We start from the raw sequence: 24,403 nt of genomic DNA, 5'->3' as shown, positions 1-24,403 counted from the left end.
TGCAGAAAGTGTATCAGTCTATTTAATTGTTTGAAGCTCACAGTTACTTCGGAGAGCACTAATGCTTTATAAATTGCAGTATAAATACAATTTCAAACTTTCTTTTATTACATTCAACCCCCAGTGGGAAGATTAATGTACTACACAACAAAATGTTCAGTTAGAATAAACATGTGCAAAATACACAGAGGTGCAAACTTACAAGCAGGTTAATTGAGCTATAAGGTGCCTTACTAAAAGGGAAACTGACCAGCATTTGTTTTCTAGAGAGAGCCTTGGCCATAAGCGGTTTTAAAATGGGCCATTGGCAGGTTCTTACAACGGTATATTAAATGGATGCTTATAAGTTTCTTAATGACACAATTGTATAGAAAGGATATGGAGGGGCACTCGTTTTGTTAGGAAAATATACTACTGTCAGTTCTAAAATGCTGACCTGAGCATCTCATCGATCTTATAAACTCTAGAAAGCTGTTTGGTTTCCCTTTAAGATCAGCAGGATCTAAAGACAGAATTGAAAAACAGTGCAACTGTCGGAGGGCAACACACGTTCGGTACAGAAGGCAAAGCGAAAAGAATTCCTTCCAGGTCCAATGCTGAAAGTGAATTGCGAGATGAGCCATGTCTGTATTTTCTTCACCTTCACTTCCGCTTGCAACAAAGGTGTTTGCAACAAAGTTTTATCTACCACTTCCCATCTTTGAGTCCATGAACTTCCATTGCTTCAACCTATATCAAAAACATCCTACATCTTTTCCTGCCATTTTTTTTTATTTTGCTATTTTATATTTTAGAGCTGACACGTGTATTTCCCCCAGCTTTCCCAACTAAGACCAGGACAATCTATCCCAGCTGTCAATATTGCACACAGTCCATTCGATTCTGACCACACGAATTCTAACTTGAAATCTCCTTCTTGCACACAGACATGCAACAGTGATTCTGTTTTTTCTTAGCCTATGTAGGTCCATCATAGGCTTTAGATAATAATAAGAGATTACCTTAAGTTTTCATTTCATATCAGCTAGGAGTGACATCTTTCTAAAACTATACGTCTATGACCGAGTTAGAATCCTTTCAGAGTTTCTGTCGTCTTTGAAAGAAAATGTTCATGCCATTGCAAGACAAGACAAAGCGTATTTTAAAAGGTTTATAATGGACAGAGATTGAATGCAAGTCTTTACAAGATGATAAGTTAGCATATTAAGCATCTGACTACTACAGAATAACATTGTGAAGTTGGTTTTAAATTATAGTTTAAAAAAATCCTTCAGACTTTCTAATCAGTTTTCCTTCATACATTGTAATGGAAAGTCTAGATCCTGATCATGATCCAAATGATTCCATTCAAGGACACTGAGAACATAACACAAGAAAAGTAGAAACAAGAAGAGGCCTTCAGCCCATATACTGTACAACCTTTAAAGACAAAAAATCTGTAACATTTTGTCTTGATGCATGCTAGAAATGTTTGTGCGCCACATCTGTAGAAGCCCTACTGCGTAATGACTCAGACTGGTCTGTTTAAATTTGCTCTGGTGATACGGGGAAAAAATGCTTTTATTTTCATTCATGAACTATCTGAAACTGCTTCATGTACTTCCTGACAACAGTATGTCATGCTAGTTTGTGAAATAGGTTAATGTTGCCTTAGTACGATTTCCCAATGTTTTCAGAACTAGATTGTAAGCGATACTTAATTCTTTGGCATTTATAAAAATTTGCTTTGTCAAAGTCTTTGAAAAATGCAAGGTCTGTGGCAGAACGCACGTCATGTTCTATTAACACTGTATAGCACAGTGGAGATAACATTCTCTTTTATTTTGAAAGGGCAGGACAGATGTTGAATCTACTTTGCTGTTCTGCAGAGCTTTCTTCTCAGTGTGTAATAAAGCCTACAGTGATAAACCTCAACATGCATCCTCTCACACACACGGGTATCCTCTGGCCTCTCTTGAAACAACGAAAAGTTAAACTTAGGCTCAGGCCTATACTACCATACTTGCAAATCACAAACTCCAGATTTGTTGTCTTTGCTTCAAAGAAAAAAAAAAGAGAGCAATGGCCAATCAGTCTTTAGGAATATTGAAAGTTGGCACCTTTATCATTGAAGTGACCATTCTCTCCGTAAGTAAAGTTGTATGTGTTTATTCCTGGTTTGCAGGGGAAGGCTTGTGCCTTACAGGATTCTGTTGTTTTTTTTTTCTTTGGCACAAAAGCAAGAAGTTTCTGAGTTAATATTGTTTCTTTCAACTTCTTTTTACTATATAGTGCAAAAGGAAACAAAAGCATATTAATCACCTTATTCAGTTTAATCCTTTTTACCAATTAAACTGGTTTTTATCGTACTGTCAGCATAGTTTTAAAAAATAACCTTTTTTTTCCTAAACCTTAAATGTTAAAAAATCCCTTTTTTTTTACAGGAATAGAGTTTAAAATAGAATATTTAACACTGGTTGTTGGCAGTATGAACCATTTTTGGACACTAAGGTTTTCTGTTCAACACAACGCAAGGAGAAAAGCTGGTTTGCACATGACCTATACCCATTTTTCTCAAAGCACATGAGCCTATTGTGCAAGAATGTTTGGCTTTACTAAATGTCTAACAATTTTATTTGGCTTGGCTCTGGTGTTTAAAGAACTAGTGTGGCTATTTGCCAACCCACTTTATGTTCTTAAGCTATTTGAACCTTCTAGAAAATATACTATTATTGGGTTACAAAGCTTCAGTCATGCAAATGTGTAATGTATTAAACATGCTATAGATGCTCATTCCTGGATTCTAGTGCTATACTGTCTTTCAAGGGTGGACTGAAATGAAGCACTATTTGAAATGTTGCAAAAGCATGGAACTGTAGCAGCAGTAGCTCACCTCATTTTACTTTACTCTGGTGGATATTTTGATGGTGTCCCTGTATGGCATTCACATGCAGCAAGATAAGTTTAAAGCACCTTGCTTTCTTTGATGGGATATTCCTATGTGAAGACAGAAGTAATTCACCTTCTCTACTGATATAAAACTCAATATGTAAGTGACGGTATAGGTAATTATGACTGTTGGCATGGGCATTTAATACTGCTTATGAAAATTCAAATAGTTTGGGAAGGAAGAACTATCACATTCAAAGGACCTAAAAATGTTTCACTATATTTTTCTTCCCCGTTGAACTAATTAGCCTGCCTTATAGCTCAGCAGCAGTTTCTAAGTTTTATCAGCTAAACCCAATCATTATGAACTAATGAATTTATCCAGAATTCTTGTTTCTCTTTTGAATTACAATTTATACTTTTTTAAACAGACACTTAGCAATTAAGGGTGGAATTCTAAATTTTTACATTTCCTAAAACTATTTTTGAGGAAATACAGTATAAAATGCAACTAAGTTTAAACGGAACTAATTTCTGTCTTCTTAAAAAGAAACTAGCAAATTTAGAAGTCCTTTGTTAATTTTTTTTTACATTCAAACACTGTCAGATTCATATATCTAGTAAAAAAATAATAACTGCAATAGAATATGCAGGAGGACTCTTTCTTACTTTTTGCTTATATCCTGGTACAACCAAGAAGCTCAAATAGACAACACTTCCTTGCACAGTCACTCGACACTCAAAATATACAAGTGACTGTGGGCCATAAAAATCTTCCTCTGTGTTTGTTTTAGTATAAATTACATATTTGTCATATGAGCAACCTCTACTTAGTATTTTTTAAATATATGCACACTTTGTAAAGAACTGTGCGTTTAAAATGACAGCTTTGAATATATTAACTCACTTTTTGTTCTTTTGGACTTCAGTGCTGAGAAAGCATATAGCACAGTATATTGCATTGAAAGCAAATGAGCAATTGTTTAACACAGTGTTACATTGTTGAACCTGTGGCAGGACAGACAGCAGTTGTATTAATGAAGTGGCCAAGTGCAGCTTGTCACGATTAATCAAGCACTAGTAGCTTCATTATAATGTGGACACTTGTGGCCTGCATTGCGTCCAAGATGAATGAAAAGCTTTTGTGCGGGCAAGTGCAGCAGCGTTCAACTACATTCCAATACTGCCCGTCAATGGAGAAAACATATTTTCCTCCACTTGGTCTATCGGTGAAAGCCTTATCCTTGACTCCCAAAACCGTGAGTTGTTCAAATTTATAATCCCAAAACAAATGTAGTTAAGGCAAATAAAGCTACAGGTCTCGCAAATAAAACTAGAACAGGGGGAGGCCTCAGCATAGCAGAAACCTATTCACTGGCTTTAAATATCGTTAATACTCTCTGCTGGCATGTATATTGGATCTGATCCCCTCATTTCTATACTGTATGAACCATTGATGGAGATCAAAGAACATAATAGAGCTTGGCTTACAGTTTCACTACTGTACATCATGAATTATCATTCACCATTTGATATAACTAATAACTGACTGTGATTTCCTCTGGACCCCTGTATACTGTTAACACGGTTCACGACGTTATTACATTGTGGTGAATTTGGCAAAAACTGGATCATTAGGTGCTTACGTACTTTTTGTGCATGACAATAAACGCTTTCTTTGACTCCTCGCTCAATTCGGAAACGACTGAAATTCAAGACGTCCGACACACCCGGCAGGGCTGGGGCACGCCTGTCTGTCCCCTAGCAGAAACGAGAGGTTCGGAGCGCAGGGGGGCCGGAGCTCGAGTACCGGCGACGGGGAATGTGTAGCATCTCTGCAGAGATGAGCGCTGGGTCTGTGGCGGAGCTGGGCGGTGGGGCGCCTGCAGGCGACCCGTCACTGCCGCCCCCCTCTTCAGGCCTCCTTCAGGGAGTTAATACGGGCACAGATCTTGAGGGCAGGCCCCAGTTTTATGTTCATGGCGCTCATGAGGTGGTCCTCCGTGAGCAGCAGCAGCGCCTGTCCGTCTATCTCCTGAGAGCGGAACTCCTCCGCAATGTCCTGACACCCTGCGGAGAGGAGACAGGCGCGTGACACACAGAGACCACTGCAGACAGCGCTGCGTTCAACATGTCATTCCCCGGGAAAAGCAGCCCGAGGGGGAGATGCCGAGGACCAGAGCGCAGGGCGCTCTTCTTTTCAACACTGCGGTCGGGGAACAGGAAGCCTGTCCTTCAGGCCCCGTACCCTAGAATCACTACGGGGCGGCTCCGGTCCTGCACTTCATTTGAATACCTGGTAAAGTGTATATGAAGGCCCAGACGTCGTCGACGGTCCACTGCGTGGGGTCGGCCTGGGCTGCGGGCAGGCTCTCCGCCGCGTCCGAAGGCTCCCTCATGCGCACGTCCCGCTCCCGCTCCCGCTCGCGCTCGCTCTGGCGCCGCAGCCTCGTCGTCATGGGGACGGGGGGCTCCTCCTCGCGGGGGGACTGGCTGGCGCCCCGCTGGACCTCCTCCGTGTTGTTGTACGGCACCGGCAGCTGGCGGAGGGAAGAGAGAGCTCAAGGGGGCAAACTCGCAGAGACGTGAGGCCCGTGTTAGCGCGGCCCTGAGGGACATCCTTTCACCTTCATCACAATCCCCTAACTTCAGGCCTGGGTGTGAGTATGGCCAGCATTACTGTGGTGTTGATATGACCAACAAATGAGTATAAGTCTAGTGTCGTGTATTTTTTTCATTAAAGAACAGGTAGCGGTTCAATACAAGAGGTAGAAAAACTATATAAAGCCTTTAAAAGCCATAACACACGAAGAGTCATAATCGTGTCGATAACCTGGAGGGAAGTGACTACTTTTTGATTGGATACTTATTAAGTAAAGTGAGAGGCTTGTCATTTGTAAGTACTTTATTAATGAGTCTATTAGCGTCAACAACTGCTTGTTATGTACTTATGAAGCGTGATTTGCGCCACCTAGAAAGCAGCATTCCCCATGAATTTAAGTCTTTGTCAAGGGATACAAGGCAAGAAAGGATGTGTCGGGCCCTGTTCCTTCCCTCGCCCCCCGGGTCTCTGACCTGGCGGAGGAAATGCTCCCTGGATCCCCCCTCAACCCCACTGGGGCGCCGACCACGTCTTCCGTCCGGCTTCCGGGCCCAGCGGCCCACCTTGTCGGCCTTCATCATGCTGACCCGTTTCGTGCAGCTGACGTTGAACCTGAGGCAGGGGAAGACCAGGCGGAGTGCACTTCCTGAGGAGCTTCACCGTGCTGTGATTCATTTCTCCCCGCCCCAGGGTGGGCCCCGGCGCTCCCTCCAATACTGACTGACATTGATTCATACTGAAAAACCGTAACCGTCAAACTCTGAATTCTGAACTGAACTGAAATTCAGCTCCCTTGCATTCATCTGGAGGCTAGCTGTAAATGATTCAGGAGGAGATGCTTCACCGTGGCAGTCAAACTGCAAATAGCCTAATTCGTTTAGACTTCAGCTCAAACACCAGCCTAAAAAATGTTTTGAGCCAGTCGTATTTTATACCCGGCCAAGGTGTTGACAGTATCACACAGTCCACACTGCTGAGACACTTGAGTCTGCTCTGTGGTTAGCTCTGCTCCCACCACAGAAGGAAGGAAGAACCTCCTGAGTGTCTTGCTTAGCACATAGATACTCTGCAGGCTTGTCCCGTGACCTGCGGTGTACTCTGTGTACTCTGTGTGGATATTCGTCATCACAAGTAAAAAAAACAAAACAATTAAAGACGTCTTTCTGATCTTTAGTAAACGTCAGCTCAATTGATTTAAGAAGTTATATGTTATACGGCGTGAATGTGGACGGACTTCAGTTTTTGAAGCATGGAAGGGTACGAGAGAATGCAGGTTCTTCTGAAATTGTTTCTTAGGAAAGTCGAAGGCTATGCTTCAGAATGACATTCCTGACAAGCTAGTGGTGTGATTGCTATAATTCTTGACTTTACTACTGTAAGTAGTTGCAACCACATTTCATGGTGTAATCACACTCCAAAAACAAACGCTAAATTAATCCAGATGAATTACATTCCACAATTATTTTATAAGGATTAAAACTATCAAAATATATAATTCAATCTCTGGTAACCACTATGTGTTAATTTATCAAAAGACAGTGACTCCTGTTTCATATATAAAGTATATATAAATCATTTATTTGATATATATATATGTTTTAATCAATCACATTTTATTTCCCTTTTGATATTAGCAAGCAGCACAAAAGGCTTGGAAATCTGTAAATATTTTGAACTTTCAGTACCTTAGAAAGGAGTTTAATTTATTGGACTAAAATTGGGTAGATTACAGGTACAAAGAAACACTTAAAAATAAGAGAATTTCTGAGTTTTTAGACATGCACAGGAATAACTGAGATCTAAATGGAAAAATGCGTGACATTTTGAGTTCTAAAAGCTTTGTATGTCTGTGGCCTGTTGCCTGTTGCCAACGTTGTATGGTATAACTACAGTCATCAGCGATCTTTCAGTATTAGTAGATGATAACGGTTATTCATATACCAGGTATATACAGAATATATGTAGCACATACATATCCTGTCCATAATTGTATGATTGTTACACCACTTTGAAAGAGGCATCAATTTCATTATGATCCCTGACTCTTTTAGCATGTAGGAGGAGGAAAAAAAATATTTCTCTTCAAATGAGCAAAATTGAACATTCATATATTAAAAATGAGGAGGTCATTTACCTTTTGGCACATGACATTGAGCAGAACCTCTTTGACCTGAGGAACTTGTGAGCGTACCCCCTCTTCCCACAGAATTCGCACTTCAGCACCTCTGTAGCAGCTTCCTCCACGCCGTCTGTAAGGAAAAGTGACAAGCTGCAGTGCTTCAGTGTTTCAGATTGAGAGGACAAACTCTCAGAGATACTTGCCACCCACCGTGATGGTTGGGCTTAACCGCTGAAGAGTATTCTGGGAACCACAGAGCCATCTCTCCATCTCTCTCTGTGTCTGCTTTACCCGAGTAACTAAAGAACGTCATTGCCTGTGAAATATTTACCAGAATATTTCTGAGAACTATGAAACCCAAACAAAGCTGTTTTTGCGTCACACATTCTTAAAATCTAAACTGTTCTTGGCTGCAAACAAGATGCAATGTGTCTCTGAAAAAGAGGAGTCCCGCTGAGCTTTGTCGTTGACCAAAAACAAAACACTGTAGTGTTTGTTCTGTGGAAGACAGAGATCTACAGGAGGCCTTCATGACATTCCTCTTCCGGTGGGCGGCGTCTTTTAAAATCAAGACGAGGGCGCTCGCCCTGGCTCCGGCAGAGCTCGGCTGCTCACCCTCGGCAGTCATGTCGTCCATGTCGGTGTCGCTGGAGTTCTCAGGCTGCTCGGGCTCCAGCAGGGCCTCCGGCTGCCCCCCGTTCGATTTCAGCACCTGGGCCTCGGGCTGCTTCACCTGCTGCTGCACCATCAGGGAGGAGCGGCTGACCTGCAGCACAAGACAGCCGACGGGGCGTGAAGCTCACGGCCAGATCTGTTGCCACCGAAGACGAGGCGGGGATACTGTACTTCAGGGGCACGTGCTACTCGTGAACTTTTACCGCAGCACAGTAGAAAGTGTCCTCACTAGTGGTATCACTGTGTAGCACAGCAAGACTACCATGCACGACAGAGGTGCATTACAAAGGGTTGTGGCAATGGCACAGAGGATTATAGGATGTGATTTCCCATCAATCGGTGGGATCCACACCCTCCGCTGTCGCAACAAAGTCCAGTCCATCATTCAGGATCCCAGCCTTCCCGGCCACAAACTGTTCTCTTCCAGCGGTACCACACCTTTAAAGCACGGACCACTAGGCTGAAGGGCAGCTTATACCCTACTCCAGTACGCATCCACCACTCAACGCATCCAACGCCTCAGACTCGATGCACGTCTCCACTATGCCAGACTTTTCTAAGGTCTACCATGTTTTTTTTTCTTTCACCAATACATATTTATTGTTCTGGTTGGATTCTTTCTTGTGTGGTATTGTACTATCTATGTTGTCCGTTGTACTGTGTCATCTGCTGTTTCGTAAGAGATCAGCGCAAATAAGAATTCCAATGTACATGTACATACGTCAAAACACTCCTCTTTTTGAGCCATTAATGCGTCAGAATTTGAAACCATCCACCTCCGTGTTTAAAGAGCACTTGGAGTGAAGCATGTTCTGAGAATACCGAGCTCTTTGGTATAAAAATGTGGACCGTGTCAATGGATATGAACCATGGAAATCAAGGGCTGGTACGAGACAAACACTTCTGTCAATAGTGAAAGTTCACGTATAATGCCTTCTCTGACATCTACGGCCCTCCTTCAGCTCCTAGTTAAAGGGGTGTCATGCCATCGGACACCCTGGGCTGCACTAACACCCCTCAGAGGCAGTGACTCTGTAGTTCGGCAGCTTCCTCTTGTGGACATACCGGGAACGGCTCCAGCCCCTCCTGGATGACGAAGCCCTCAATGAGGTGCGTGAGGATGTGGGGTTTAACGATCGCCTGCGGGGGCTTGCTGTCAGGAACCCCCGGGAGGCTTGCTTGGGGGGGCTTGCTGGTACTTCTTACCACAGCTGGCAGGAGGGGAGGGGGGGAGCTGTTGACGTAAGTGGGATCCGCAGAAGATCTGATCACGGAGGCGTTGCCAGTTGACGTTACACAGGGCAGGTTAGTAACAGCTGTAGGTGAGAGCACATGAATGTCATTGCACTGCTCTGAGACTTAGGAAAGGGAACCTTCTGAGTTCCAATAGCTTATATTGTATTATATCTTTGGTTACACACAATATAGATCAGGCAAAAACACATCTTTTGTTACAAAGTGCAGAAGTTTAAATAGGTACCTGAGCAGTTCTCTGAATGCATGGACATGTCTTCGCAGTGCCTCTCGGGAATAGCAGGCGGCGACAAAGCAGGGGGAGTGGGAGTCCTATCCCTTAGTGGACAGGATAATCCGTCTTCTCTCATTTCCTCTGCACACATCCCCTCCATCTCATATACCTGCTGCACCTGGCCCCCCACCCAACACAATACACAAAGCGTGAACACACACAACAGCACATCCAGGAAAGAGATTGTCCAGGACCTACCAATTGTAGTCTTCAATTCATCACCACGGATGTTACTGTTTGTTGGGTGCTGCTTTACCATGTTTACAATTCACTGACTTTGGGAAATTACAATAATGGTCAGCTGAAGCCCCCAACTTTTAAAGATGTGCCTTTTCTTGATCTTTTTCGTGAACAAACGTTTATTCATTAAAAATTTCCTGGTACTAAAAAAGCAATAACACAACCAAACAACGTTTCCGCACATCCACCCCCCCTCCTCCCCTCCCTCCCTCCAAGCACCTTGGTACGGGAATTAAAAGGCAGGGGGAGACAGGGTGTGGGGTGTGTGAGGAACATGTGTGACACAGAAACCCAAAGACCTCACCACTGGGGTTTCCACCGGCGCGGCCGGCTGGACCTGGAGGTCGACAGCGACGGTCTGTGGAGGGGGCAGCGTCTGGAAAGGCATCTGGACCAAGGCCTCAGCCACGGGCAGCTCTTCTTCAGACAGCAGCATTGGCGCCGCGGGCAGCACCTCAGACTGCACCGCCAGAGCCTGGACCGACGGCAGGGGCAGAGGCTGCAGCGAGGTGGGAGAGGGGTGGGGCAGCTCCGGGGGGCCAGACGGAGGAGGAGGAGGAGATGACAGGGGCCCGGCGGCTGCTTGAGGCGGGGGGGAGTGCTGAGGGGGCTGAGGGGTAGGTACGGTCGCCGGGGGCACCAACGCAGACTGAGGCAGGGAGTCAATCGACGCAAGCGAGGAAGACAAAGGAGACAGGTGGGAGGACAAACTGGAAGGAACCTGGGCGGAGCTGAGAGGCGGTGGCTGAGCTGGGCCCAGCTGCATGGGGGCGGAGACCAGGGCTTGAGCCTGGGTCCCGACCAGTGCCTGGGGCTGGATAATGATGGTCGGGGAATGGCTGGTGGGGGAATGCGTGGGCGGAGGGGAGACGACCACTGTCGGCTGAGCGGCAGGCTGTGACTGCTCGGGAGAGGGAGCCGGGGGGGCGGCGGCGGAGGAGATGGAGGTGCAGTGCTGCGATTGGACGGAAACCAGGTTGGTGGGCGGGGCCACCTGTGGCTGAACGGACAGGCAGTGCTGGGAGGGGGGCGGAGTCTCTTGCGTCGTGACTTGGAGCGCGATTGGCTGGACCTGCCTGTGAGGAGCAACTGGCTGCTGCTGTATAATGAGCTGGTGGTGCGCCCCCTTGTGTCCGGCTGGGCAATGCAGCTGGTGCTTCATCAGAGCGTGAGGCTGTACTGGAGGGAATGGTGCTGCAAAAGTCCCCATGGACAATACTCAGACACGCACAGGTCAAATCAGCTCTAGCCTGCAGTCTTAAGGAGACATTCATGTCTCCAAAATTTCTTCTACAACTGTGGCATTAGCTTTTGCAGTTGATAGTTTACTAATAGTTAACAATACACCAAACTATTTCCCATTGGCCTTTTCTAGATCTGTTGCTGGCCAATTCACACAATTCACATATTTGCTGTTACCCTAAATCCCTGTGATGTCATTGGTCAGGAACAAACTTTGGCAAAGACATTTCCAGCGAGGACAACATCAGCTTCAGTATGAAATACTGTTTTGTTTTCAGACCATGTTATCATTTGGTAGCCAATTATCACCCTAATACATAGATATTAAAAACACCTTATGCTGCAGGACGCTGAGAGGAACGTTTGAGGTCATATCAGGTAAGCCAACTTCTGTTTGACGAAATCATATTCCTGTATTTTGCATTAAACTTACCTGGGGCTATAAGCTGATGCGCAGAGGGCAGACGGGAGACAGGAGTGTTTCGGGGTTCGGCTCCAGGGCTGTCCCCTTTCTTCCCCCCGTCCCCCTGGGCTTCGGGCTGCTGAGTGGACTTCAGGGGACATAGGGACATCTTGGGGTGTGTGGGTATCTGAGGTTGTCCTTGAGTGGTAGCCTTGAGTGGCACAGTCTGTGTTGAGGGCAGAGCGCTGGGTGGGGCCCTCAGCGTCAGGCTCTGGACCTTGGCAAGAACAGGACCAGGAGTCAGGCAGGGCTTTCAGAGGAAGTGCCTTTAAATTGACCTCGCATCTGGTTTCCTGTTGTGTTGCATCAAAGCCCTCAGATTAACATCATCACTCTGAAACGTTTTTGAAAGCTCAAAGAAAGCTGCAGGATCCCGGTTTTTCGAAGTCACTCAGTCTGGTTTGGGCAAGGTTACAAAATTAAAAATACAGTTCAAAATAGAAATGGGATGTGTTAGACACCTTTTGGTTCATTTAGCATCAATTGCTTTGGTAAGTAAATGTTTTTTTTTTCAATAAAACAATTTTTCACAGGTCATTATTTTGTTCAACTTCTCTTCTCTCAAGTTTTGTTTTCATGTGTGTTTATCCTATGTTGCCCTGAAAATGTTAACTGTGAGGTGTCCTAATGATCTAAACCAGGGAGGCTCAGCTTCAGTCCTGGAGAGCCGGTGTACCTGCAGGGCTTCACTATCTAAAGGCTTCATTACACATTTCCTCTGCTCTTTATTGTTTTAATTGGACTAACGTGTTAACATCTCCGCTAACAGCGCTTCAGTTACTGCTAAAACCTAGACACTGCAGTGTTACCATCTTTATAACCTGATCTTCTCAGATCTCAGCAGCTCAGAAAAGCTGGGACTGGTCAGTACTAGAATAGAAGACTTTTAGGGGTAGTAATGTTGCTGATTTCAGTGATGAATGAAGTGGGTCTCCTCCTAGATGTAAAATGCTTTGGGATCCTTAGGATTAAACTTGCTTTAGAAATGAAGGTCCTTATTTACATCATTACAAAGCTCGCAGACACATCAGCCTTCAGGATTAAGGTTGGACCAGTCTGATTTAAACCGCAGGTAGTTTAGGGAACAGCACACCCTACCTCATGTCTATAGGGAAATCAGCTAAGTCTGGGTGTAAAACAGCCTCAGAAATGCCCCCCCTGCCCCCAGCCCCACACCTGGAATCAGCTCACCTGGGTGGAAGCAGACGGAGAGGATGCTGAAGAAACAACAGGCAGCTCAGACTGCACAGCTGCAACAGTGGCAGTGGGGGTGAGAATGAGCTATGAGAGAGAAACCACAGAGAGAGGGGGAGAGATGCTGGAGGATGTCAGTGGAAAAAAAGGCAGTCTTCTGGTAAGTAGGGAGCCATTTCCATTTTTAATACCTTGTTTACTTTTTTTTAAAGGACATGAACTTTGAAAACATAAAAAATGTTTGGATGGAGGTGTAAAAGGTATAGTATGTTCTCAATGCACTGTTCTGATATCGCGACTCATTTCTAATGATTATTAAATAACGAAAAAACAGAAAACCTAACCAGTCACCTTCCTTTGAAGTTATTTTTCTGAAGGGTGAGTAAGTCATTGTCACTGTGAAAAGGTGAAAAGTGCAGGACAGAGGAACATCATAATGTATGAGAATGTACCTCTGGTGCATCCAGTCCATATGTAAGTGTCTTCGCCTTTGACATATAGTATCATTAAAATCCCTTTCTGCTGACTTAGTATGGAGAGCGTCTGCCTTTTGTTTGTAGGTTACTAGCAGGCACATTTCACAGGTAGAGTATTTTCCTATACTGTACCTCATGGGTGCACACAGGGCCAAGACTAAACAGATTGCAGTGGACAGCAGGCTCTTTACAATTTGCTTCTGTATTATTTCCAAATGTTTGTGACATTTCACATTTTATGAGGTAACAGATAGCTGTCCACATGATTTAAGAATATATTTGTTTTACCAAGCATACCATGCGAGCTTTAGATTCTGACTTCACTAAAGCTGCTTTTTAATGCACCATAGGGGACAGTCCTCATTTCATATGTGGCTAAGCTAATATTTAGAGCAGGTCTAATGATTTGTCCAGTTATTTTTATTTTAGTATTCCATTTTGGATAGTCTCAACAGAAAACGTAAAACATTGCATATTTTTTTACAATACTTTAACAGCGATTTTGTGTTTGAAATTGTTAGCGTTATGGCAAAGAAATGTAGTCCATTTCATGTCCATTTCATGTACATTGTATTAATTTAAGTGATTAATGTTTTCATTTTTTAAAGAAAAAGCGTGTGCAGTCTTGAAAAACAACAGGAATAAATTTCAAAAAGTGGCAATGTTTCTGTAATGCAGTGGCATTTAGTAAAGCAAATGTCACACTGTAAATTTGCTTTGAAATGCAAAGGCCAAGCTCTTAGTAATAACAAAAAAAGACAGACATTAAAAAACAAGAACATAAAGACTTGTTTTAGGAGAAGAAAGAAGACACAACATTTCGGCTATGGAGCCTTCATTGGGTGTGCACACCCGAAGAAGGCTCCACAGCCGAATCGTTGTGTTTTCTTTCTTCTCTTTTCAGCATGGAATAAACGTATTACTTGTTCCTTTGCAGCCTACGCATGCTGATGCAGCTACCCACCTGAAAGACTTGCATTATGTCTATTGCTGCGATAGCATGAGGTAACTAAACTATCAAACGCATCATGACTAGTAAAGTCACAAAGTTTTGGGTTATATCATCCATTTTTACAGCTAAATAGTTCTTCATTTAAAAAATAGAACAAATAAACTACTAATAAAATACACATTTTTTTTTAAATGGTTACTTTCCTGTACAGAAGAAAATGGCTATAGAGCTTTATGTGCCATGACCTCCTTACCATCTGAGCACGCAGGTACATCTGAGCCTGGCTGGTGGAGAGGGTGGGCGAGCTGTTGCCCAGCAGCATGGCCTGCTGGGAGATTGCGCCCCCTGCAGCTGTGGAGCTGGAGCTCTGAGTGCGACTGATGATCTGGGCTGTCACTGGAGAGGAGGGCAGGTTGATCTGTCAGGGGAAAGACACCGAGAGTTGGGGGGTGCTCCAAATTTCCTTAAGGGATCTTTATCTCTGGGCCACCTCATGGCTTCCAGTACCATGTTGTTATTGTGACAGCACTGTGCTGAGCTGGAGAGTGCCGCGTCTGCACGACAGGCTTTGGAATCCACTTGCCAGTGGAGGGCTGGGATGCACTGTGCAAGCAGACAGAAGATGGATGAAACAGTGAATGCACAGTGCATGTCCCTAGCACAGGAAAGACACGGCAGGGCTGAGCAGAACAGGAAAGCTGTGCAGCCCTGCAGGTCTGGTTGGTTGCTGTGGAGGCGTAGCAACTATAAGACAGACGGGGATCTGGCTGGCCATGCATTTCCGTCTAGAGATTGAGATCGGGCAGTTGGACTGAAGGAATACTAGGTAGTGTGAGGAGCACTTCCCTAAAGTAGTAGGAAGCTCAATGGTAGTGCATCTGACTGTGGACCTGTTGTTGTTGTTGAGATAACTACCTGTCAAGTGGGTGCAGGTGGCATGGACAGCTGCCCCAAACAAGTTCTCACTACACTCTTTGCCTGGATGTAAGAATTATGGTTAAAAGTGTAATGCTAAAAATAGCCAGGAATGCCCTGGGAATCAAATTTGTGCACTATCATCAAATACTAGGATGCAAGGGACTGAGGGAAAGCAAGCTTGTTGTATAAAAAGCACAGAGGAAGGGTGTCTCTGAGGTGATAGGAGGTTGGGAATTTATTTTTATACACTTCAACAGTCCACAAATATATTCACAAGTTAAACTGTAAAAGCAACATTCATACAGTACATCTTAAACATGTTACATTACATTTTAGGACTTCATTTGACAGCTGTGAACAGAGATATTTTCTCTTAGGTGATCTGTGGAAGCAGTCAAAACCTAAGTGCCTGTGATTGTGATTTTAATAACTCCTATTGCAATATGTACTGATCCTGTAACTGTTTTGATCATGTTAGAACAACAACATGACATACAAAGTAGATGATTAAAACAACAAAGCTTTTGAGAGTATTTTTAGAACTTTAGACTGTATTGTTAACATAACTACAGTATATAGAAAAGGTCAAAATTGGATAGCACTGCCGGTAGCACATTAGCATTCACACAGTCTTCCACTCAGTTCAGCACAAAAACAGCACTTCAGCGTGCAGATTGACTTTGACAAGCACACTCATTTCTAAACTGTTGGGGATTTTTCTGAATACAATTATATTTGTCAGAATTAAGAAATGAGACTCATGGTGTTAACAAAACAGCAAGAAATACAGAATGTCAAATGTACTAAAGAGAAACACCAAGCATATTCAACCCTCAATCGTACCAGCAAGACTTTTACGTTTCAGAACTATACTTTGCACTGAGTACCCAGAACACAATTATTACTGTGAAAATGATTTTAGTGTCATCCACTTGCTGCTTGATTCATAGTTTATGATTGCAATTCTAAAGTATTAAAACAATTCACTAGTACTAAAATACTTAAGATATTTTTAGTTTCTCATTTCTTTGTGCTACTTTTTATTCAAAACCTTTACTAGCTATTTCATATGCTCTGACTTGATATGTATTTTTTAAATATAATTTATTACCGCAGTGTTTTACTTGTTCCTAAAAGTCACTATGAACAGATTGTATCATTCAGCAAAAAGAGATATGAAGCACCCTCTTTCAGGAGATTCTGAAGTCACATGGTTTACTCAAATGAATACAACAACGCAGAAATGGCAAAAACAAAGATACACATTGACTTAATTTTTCCTTAGTATCCATCCATTCATAATTATGTTAAATGTTTATTTAATGTTTGTCATTAAAGTGAATAGAACTCACAGTACTTGTAAAAAAGATGTCCTCTAAAATTTAATATAATAAAAACCAGACATGTTCTCACAGTAGGTGAGAAACTGAAGGTACTGCAGTTATTTCAAAGAAGCAACATTTCTAGTCATTAGAAATAAAAGTTAGGTTTCAGGCAACTGAAGCTTTCGAAAGAAATCACTCTGCCTGATTTTAACCTCAAGGCAACAGAAAAAAAAACTACAATCTTCACTCCAACATTTTCCAAAAGGCAGGGTCAGGTCATCAATAAAACCTGAAAAATGATATTAAAATGCTATTTATGGTAACTCACCTTCAAATCATCCATTTTGTTTGAAAAGAAGAGAGCTAATTGTGAGGCCCACAGGCTAGCAGTAAGCGGGGCAGAGGGCTCGTGCTGTCAGTTGCTAGTGTGAAAGCCCCAGAGCGTCTCTGTCATGTGAGCAGAAAGACCATCAGTGACGGTGCAGCTACTGTACCTACCGAGGTCTGTGAGACATTCGACTGCTGTGACACACTGCCGTTGGGGGATGAGGACTGCCTGCCTCCTGTCAGCGTCGCCTGGAAGTGAAACGAAGTGAGAAGTCAGAGGGCACCGACCTAGCCTGTGACTGGAGACACACAGACGCACGCACACGCACACACCCACACAGTCTGCCCTTTCAAAACGAGCTACACTGGAGGTGGGGCCCAAAGAAATGCACTGAAAGGGGACTTGGAGAGAATTGACTGTTTGATGTGGGATGCAGCAAACTGTGTGTGTGTGACAAACCAACAGCACTGCTCTGCTGACTGTTACCCTTGACCACTTTGCCACGAGTCATGGCCATTAAACGTATGCTGCAAGCCACGTCTGAGCATTGGGGAAAATTTTTTCACCCATTTCACTTTATTACTCTGTGGCGATGATGTGTCAAAAGATATGAAAGTAAGTGTTGATGGACACATGAGCAGTAGCAGAGGCAAGCATGTGACGAGCATATGCAAATTAGAAAGGCAGGCAGAGTGTGATTAATTGTGAATGTCTACAGGCTTTCTGCATAAGGCTTAATGGTTAGAAATGGTAAGTGGCTATATGGAATGATGTAAAAATCACTCTTGCATTACTGATTCTATTGAATTGAGGCCAGAATCTTGATAGGTGTTCTGTTTTCATCTGGGCACAAATCAAAACCCCCAAAGAGCTTTTTTTTTTTTTGAAGATGGAAGGTGGTGACACCTCCCACATGCTACGTCCCGAGTTTCACTGTGATGTAAAGATGGTCGGTGGGAGGGAGGGAGGGAGGGCTGGGGGTGGGGGGGTTCTGGAACGTTCCCCCACCTGCTGGACTGTGGCCAGACTCTGGAGCTGGGTGCTGCTCAGGTGCTGCTGTTGCAGGGCAGCTGTCTGAAGCATGAGGTGCTGCTGTTGAGCTGCGTACATCTGCTGCAGGTACTGCGCAGCCATGCTCTGTGGCCGGTGGATGGCCTGCTGGATCACCTGTGGGAGTGAGAGCAACACCAGCTACAGCACGGCAGTCACACCCACCCCCACTCTCCCACCCCCCACCCACCCAGACGAGTGTGTGGAGGAGCCCCTTCCACAGGTGTGTCTGAACGGCACCCAACCAGGCACTGAGAAATGACCTTATCCCCCTGGGGCACTGTGCTGAGAAGAGCAAACTACCAGGGGCCTGAGCATTTCTCTAACAACCGAGCTCTTACAGAACCGGAGGAAAACAATAACCTGTAGGGTGCCTCTTCCAAGTGCGAGAGCTCTGTGCTGAATTGAATAAATTCATCCCCTTTTCTGGATGTACTGATGCTGCTTGTAATGGATTAATGAAATCGGACACTGAGGTTCCGGGAGGTGCAAAACCTTCGTTGTCACCTCACCACTGTGTCAAGGGCTTCTTTTCTTCTCTTGCTTTCCGCCTGCCAGCAGACAGGTCCCTCTGCGGTGCTGTACACCGATCGTGGAAGACCTTTCCCTTCCCTGCCGTCTGGGCTCTGCCCGATCTGGCGAATTTGAATTACCGAATGGCTCCTCAATTGCTTAATCGACCCATTGCAGAAAGGCTCGGAGAGTCAAGGTTGCCTACACAGTATGTCTGCCTGGGCTCAGTGTTTTGACACACATCTCAGAGAGGCCCCTCTCACCAGCCCAAGTATAACTGCCCATCCAGCAGCTGATCAAGTGTCCTGATGTCTGCACAACTGTCCACTGTACACAACACGCACCAACATCTCCTCTTTCCTGTTAAAGATGTGTTCATATTTTATAGTTTGCAGCTCTGTAGCTTTTAGGATAATTGATCAGATCCCAATTGGATCAAAACAGACCCGAAAACACGTTTTAAGTAGTGTGAACAGGGTTCAGAACTAAGGAATGTTTTGATCTCTCTTAAATTCACCAGATCAGGCTTTATGTTTGATGCATTGTACAATTGGACATCCTGCAAGGAGGGTATAAGATCCGAGGTTGTTTTTTTCTTATTTTCAAGTAATCCTATTTTCTACGAACGAAACGGCTGGTGTGTGTTGAAGCCAGCGTCGGCCCTGTTCGTTTACAGAAAGGAAAGGGGGGGGTCAGATTAGTTCCGAGATCAAAAAAGTGAATTGGGGGCGAACCCAAAGATGTGTTCTGAGCTGTACAGGGAATGATGGGCCTCGCCGTTTGACACGTCAGGTGAACATTAGGTCTCCTGCCATCTTCTAAACTGCTTCTCCGGGGGAAGCGTGCCGGCGCGGGATCGCGAGGGGAGAGTTACCTGCACAGCCTGTCTGTCGGTGGGGGCGCTGTACAGAGGTGGCGGGGGGGCCTGGGTGCGGGACGACGGCGAACTGGCAGTCGTGGTAGCAGGGGCAGAGGTGGTAGTGCTCGTCTCGTTCTCCATCTTACTTCAGCCCCTCCGTGTGCCCTCCTAGGTGAATTGTCTTGAGAAGCTGCAGGTACAGAGACGGTGAAGTGAGAGCAGCAAAGCGGTATGCAACCCTGGTCCTGGAGAGCGACAAGGAGCGCCGTGGGGTTGTTGTTTTTTTTTCCCAGTGCCTTAGGAAATAAAAATTAAAAATATTGGCTCAATTGTTCAGCCTCACTTGACAAAATGAATTTATATCTGGTAATAAGATAGGACCGTGGCACTCTACAAATAGGCGTCCAAAGTGCAGCTGGTGTTCCTCTATCAATTAAAAAAAAATCTACTTGGTGAATCAAATACTGTTTTCAGCGTTCAGCCTCTGGCACCGTCTCGTGTTAACCAAACACCCAGGTCATTGGCGTACTGCGCTGCGATTCAGGCGTGTGCGATAATTAAAATCTATTTTCAATCATTATCTACTGTATTGATAATATGCAATAATTCCAATGTAGATGATCGCTTAAACGTTTTACAAGCATGAGCACTGTGCTGATGAAGACGCCAATAAAAACACGATACCAGGGATTTGATAGGTGATGGAAAGAGATACGAGTTCTGTACTTCTTTAATGTATATCTAACACACCCTGCTCTGATCAACTCATCTGTTTTCTACCGCCTGACGTGTCCGCCATGTCAGTTCATTTCCTCGGGGCTTACAGAGCAGAGGAGTCGTCAGCCCTGACACGGTGTGTCAGTTTGACACACCACCGTCAGCCAGACAGAAAACCCCTCAGCGGAGGAAGGAAAAAATAAACCTTTGTGTTAATATGTCACAAAGAGTCACCAGTCTATGTATCTCAGAGCGGTCCCTCCACTTTCATCTTCAAATCCTCGTGTTTGCTCGTGATAGCGTGTATGAATTCATGCTGAGAAACAATCTCAGTTGAAAAACAGACGAATTACCTTGAAGCGCATTTTCATTTTTTAAAGAAAATGCGCTAAAGTTCCACAATAAAGGCGGCTGGGGAAGAGTGTAGCCTTTTAATGCAGTGATCATTCCCATACATAAGTTATCATTTACGCGGATATGGAGGAAAGTGTTTACTTTTTAAAACAAATTTGTTTCAGATGTCAGAATAATACCACGGTATAAAACGAGTTGGCAAGTGACTCATGAAAACAATAAACATTTTCAATTTTCTTCTTTTTGCACATAATCAGTCCTCTGAGAACTCTAGAAATGGTATCTGGTGCCTCTGAAGACTGATAAAATGTACCCTTGCAGAATAGGGTAAATAGCGACAAGAGATAATAAATCGTCAAAATCTAGCTCAAGGCTATGAGAACTTATTACAGTTGAATACCCAGTTAAACCTTTTTCTTCAAAGGATTTAGCAGTGTATCGAGTCTTTGAACACGTATGGACTTTGATAACCTTGATTTACTTATCAACTAAAATGTCAAGAACGACTAAGTTGAGAGTGATCCAAATGTACTAAACGTATATTTTCTCATTTCGTGCTGCACAATATGCATGATTCCTGTTGTCTCTATAGAAAATCTAAGATTTATCACTAATTGCTCATCTTATTTTAAAACTCTTTTTTTAATGAAGCTTGTTTTAAAGTGACAAAGGAATGCGATTTCGTGCAGTACATCCATACTGTACGTTATTATCCTAATAAGATCCGCTTTTCCGAGTCAGTGACGTATATAGAAATTAAGCAGTTATAACCATAACGAATATCAGGATCTTTCAGTAATTTTTGTCACTTGGATACAATTGTTAATGTTTGTGTTTTGATATTTACGTTAAAGCAGATAAAAAGGAGAATAAGAAATGCATTATTTCATTGTGTGGCATAAACATTTGTAAAACGTGAATTTATGTAATTTAGAACTTAAAAAGGGTTACCTGTTTTCTGAAAAACAGATATTAAAATCTCTTAATGTTTCTGTATTCATAACACACATTTTAAAACTTAATAATCTATTAAGACACGAAACATTCAAAAGAGCGCCTTGAACGTGAGTTCTTTGGAGTTCCTTCACTTAAAACGACCATTGACGTTTCATTTTAAAATATTGGCATTTTACTTATTCTTATTCTTATACTAATACTTATGGAATTCTAACGCAATCATGTAAATCTCCAAACGCAATGAATTAATGCAAGATTTGATCTGAATCGCACAGATAAAAGGAGAAGCACTGAATCCTTAATCGGTCTAGGGTGACAGGTTTGAAATTACTATAGGAGTGCGGTTTCAGATCGCAACAAAGCTGCAATTTGCAAGTGCTGTTCACATTTTACACTCCTGTTTGCTATGTCTGTCTCTGTAGGCCATTTATTGTAATTCTGTAGATCACAGTACTGCCTGTGCCTTCAGTTCATGGAACATTCACAGGCCTCTTATGTTTTTTTTTTTGTATGGAATCGTCTTAGAATGCTTTGAGAATCTCTCGGTATCATAGACTACTTTTTTTTGCCAGGCCCCTAAAAATAATTAAAATTACACTCATCAAAGAACCAAAGACGTTTTGGTTGTTAGAATTCTTAACAGCCAGAGTGGTATTTGATCTTTGAAAAGAATCGTTTTATTTTATCTGAAACATTCCGGATCATAACACAAGTATGCGGTGTTGTCGCTGCCCTCACCAGCAACCTTTACGGCTGGAAGTTATAATATATTTATATAACAAGAAAAGAACTTTGCAAACTGTAGCAGATGTACTCGTGAATGTAAAATGTAGCTGTTAACGTAATACATAAAACTAAATCTATTATCTAAACTAAATCTTCTTCTTCACTATCTTTTCATGGAGTTCTCAAAACACAGCTAAAGCTAAGACAGATCAGTTCTAGTTACCATTTTCTCCTAGGTTTGAACAACAGTCGGCCATAAGAAATTTAAAATATGTGAATGTTTTAAAATAATCAATACAAAATGTGCAAGAAGCAAAAAACAAGCGACCCTTTTCTGACAAAACCAACTACTTTTGGAAAAGGGCAATTCATGAAAAATAATAAACTACAGATGAAAATTAAAACATTACTCATGCATGTAATTTTCTTAATAATCACTGAAAAAACGTTTTATTCTTCATGGAATATACAATATAATTTAAATGTTGTATTACAAGTCTAATTAACTATATTCAGGAAAACAGTTCATTTTTGTCTCGTATTTCTCAGTATAATTTGGGGTTTCATCATTAATATTAACTTTGCTGACTGGAGAAAATAAAACCCGAAAATGAACTTTTATGCTATTGCTTTTTGCCTCCTAAAAAGAAGACAAGGCAAAAACAAGGCCTACATCATCCAGATATTCATACATTACGCTAAATCACTTTTTTTTAAAACGTAATCTCTGATTAACAGAACACATCAGCAATTAAATGAAATTCCACTCAATTAAAATCCATTGACTGATACTTAGTTCTGGAGTCTTTTGAGTCTTTTATCTTCTGCAGGCTTGATTCAATCTCCATACTGTACAACATGGAGTTAGTTATTAAACTCTGTCCAAAAAAAGCCTAAATATGGATACAATTATTCTCTCCATCGTATAAATTGTATCTGACTGAATACCATTTTAATCATTCTTCTTGCATTGTCACATTTGCGTTCAAAAACCATCTTATCTTTGATGACCTGATCATTTTGCACTTCGCTGTATACTCAGTCGTTGGTATTTACAATGAAATAATTCAATATAAAGTTACGTATTCTTTTCTTTTAATGAACACACGTTTGGAGATGGACAGATTAATTAGAAGTACACATCAAATAAATAATACAACACCTTTTAATAATCACAGGCAGCACTTAAAACGGTATTTTTAGACCTAAAAATAAGTGTAGCAAAACTGGTTCATCTATATTTGACAACACTTATTGACAGACACACACAAACCAAGTTAATATTTATGCTATTTATAAATTAGACTTCCGCGCTGTCATTTTAAAGACAACATTAAAGACATAGTACAGATGGTACAAAACAGCAGTTCCCAGAGTAATACAGAATAAAGGTTAACAGCCTGAAAAAACAAATCTGAAACATATGGTAGTTAGACCTCGAGTCTAGATTAAGAAAACACTCCGTATTAGTCATGCGTCTTTTATATGAATATCAATCAACCAATCACTTAAGTGATTACCGTAACCCGAATGTGTCAAAAGCCGATAAAAAACTGCAAAATAATGCACAACACCATAAGCTTCCCAAAAGCAAACGAAATACTTAGCTATACTGTGTGTTGTTCTGAAAACAATAGCGATATATTACCATGGACCGGAAAAATAACACGATACAGAATAGATCTAAAAACGGTAAATAAAACAGAAAACGACCACCTCACAGAAAAGTCGTCCGCCTTTACAAACTCCCATTTTTAATGTCAAACATTGACATATTACAATGGACACAGACCGCTTCTCCAAAATCTCCACACACAAAAAAAGCTCCTAAAACACGCACAGCTTTAGTAGTAGGAATTACTTTATTATTTTATGAAGCTTTGTTTTCCATCTTACTATAAGGGCGTAAGTGAGGCGGATTGCTCTGTTTACTAGCATATATAGGCATCTCGTTCACTTACTGCTACTCTAATGAACATGTCAACTGAAGGTGCAATCGCGGCTGTTTCTCAAAGAAATACGCAGGTATGCCGTAAACAGCGTTTTCCTCTTTTCATATCCATTCACATACTACAGTTATAAGCTACAGAAAGATAATTATTTGTCATTGCATAACCGTTCCTCTTCAAACGGCTACGCATCTCATACATGCACGAATTTAAGTTGTTCTCGTAATCTATTTACCTGCCTGGAATTAACATTAGGCATAACCCATCTCGAAGTGACCGTACCACAGATTCAGACTGCTACAGTCCCAGTCATGTCTTAATGCGTCAATGCTCCCTAAAATGGAGATA

General features: G+C 42.6%; 1 protein-coding gene across 5 annotated transcripts; it reads right to left on the bottom strand.

Moving 5' to 3' along the window:
* Positions 1 to 24,403, bottom strand: phc3 (polyhomeotic homolog 3 (Drosophila)). 5 transcript variants are annotated; one of them, XM_015361154.2, is made up of 15 exons: positions 24,291 to 24,403; positions 19,368 to 19,542; positions 17,939 to 18,097; positions 17,101 to 17,178; positions 14,613 to 14,777; positions 12,929 to 13,018; positions 11,708 to 11,954; positions 10,337 to 11,226; positions 9,745 to 9,910; positions 9,471 to 9,580; positions 8,205 to 8,355; positions 7,605 to 7,719; positions 5,944 to 6,082; positions 5,165 to 5,408; positions 1 to 4,938 (listed from the first exon to the last, which is right to left on the bottom strand). In XM_015361154.2, the coding sequence occupies exons 2-15, from the start codon at positions 19,491 to 19,493 to the stop codon at positions 4,784 to 4,786; spliced, it is 2,835 nt and encodes a 944-aa protein (XP_015216640.2). In that variant the 5' UTR covers positions 19,494 to 19,542; positions 24,291 to 24,403; the 3' UTR covers positions 1 to 4,783. The 5 variants fall into 5 exon arrangements, with proteins under 5 accessions (XP_015216640.2, XP_015216637.2, XP_006637861.2 ...); XM_015361151.2 differs by having other exon boundaries at positions 9,330 to 9,580; positions 24,295 to 24,403; XM_006637798.3 differs by having other exon boundaries at positions 9,330 to 9,580; positions 24,291 to 24,402.

Source organism: Lepisosteus oculatus, chromosome 13 (genome assembly GCF_040954835.1).
Source record: "Lepisosteus oculatus isolate fLepOcu1 chromosome 13, fLepOcu1.hap2, whole genome shotgun sequence".
NCBI classification, from domain to species: domain Eukaryota; kingdom Metazoa; phylum Chordata; class Actinopteri; order Semionotiformes; family Lepisosteidae; genus Lepisosteus; species Lepisosteus oculatus.
This window is presented reverse-complemented; position numbering and strand designations above follow the sequence as displayed.

What these genes read in the sequence shown, in the direction of transcription:
- phc3 (XM_015361151.2), bottom strand. Translation starts at nt 19,493, where the DNA reads ATGGAGAACGAGACGAGCACTACCACCTCTGCCCCTGCTACCACGACT. An exon ending in CGAATGTCTCACAGACCTCG is followed by an intron (nt 14,778 to 17,100) that starts GTAGGTACAGTA and finishes TTCCCCTGACAG; the next exon opens with ATCAACCTGCCCTCCTCTCC. An exon ending in GCATCAGCTTATAGCCCCAG is followed by an intron (nt 11,227 to 11,707) that starts GTAAGTTTAATG and finishes GGACTTTTGCAG; the next exon opens with CACCATTCCCTCCAGTACAG.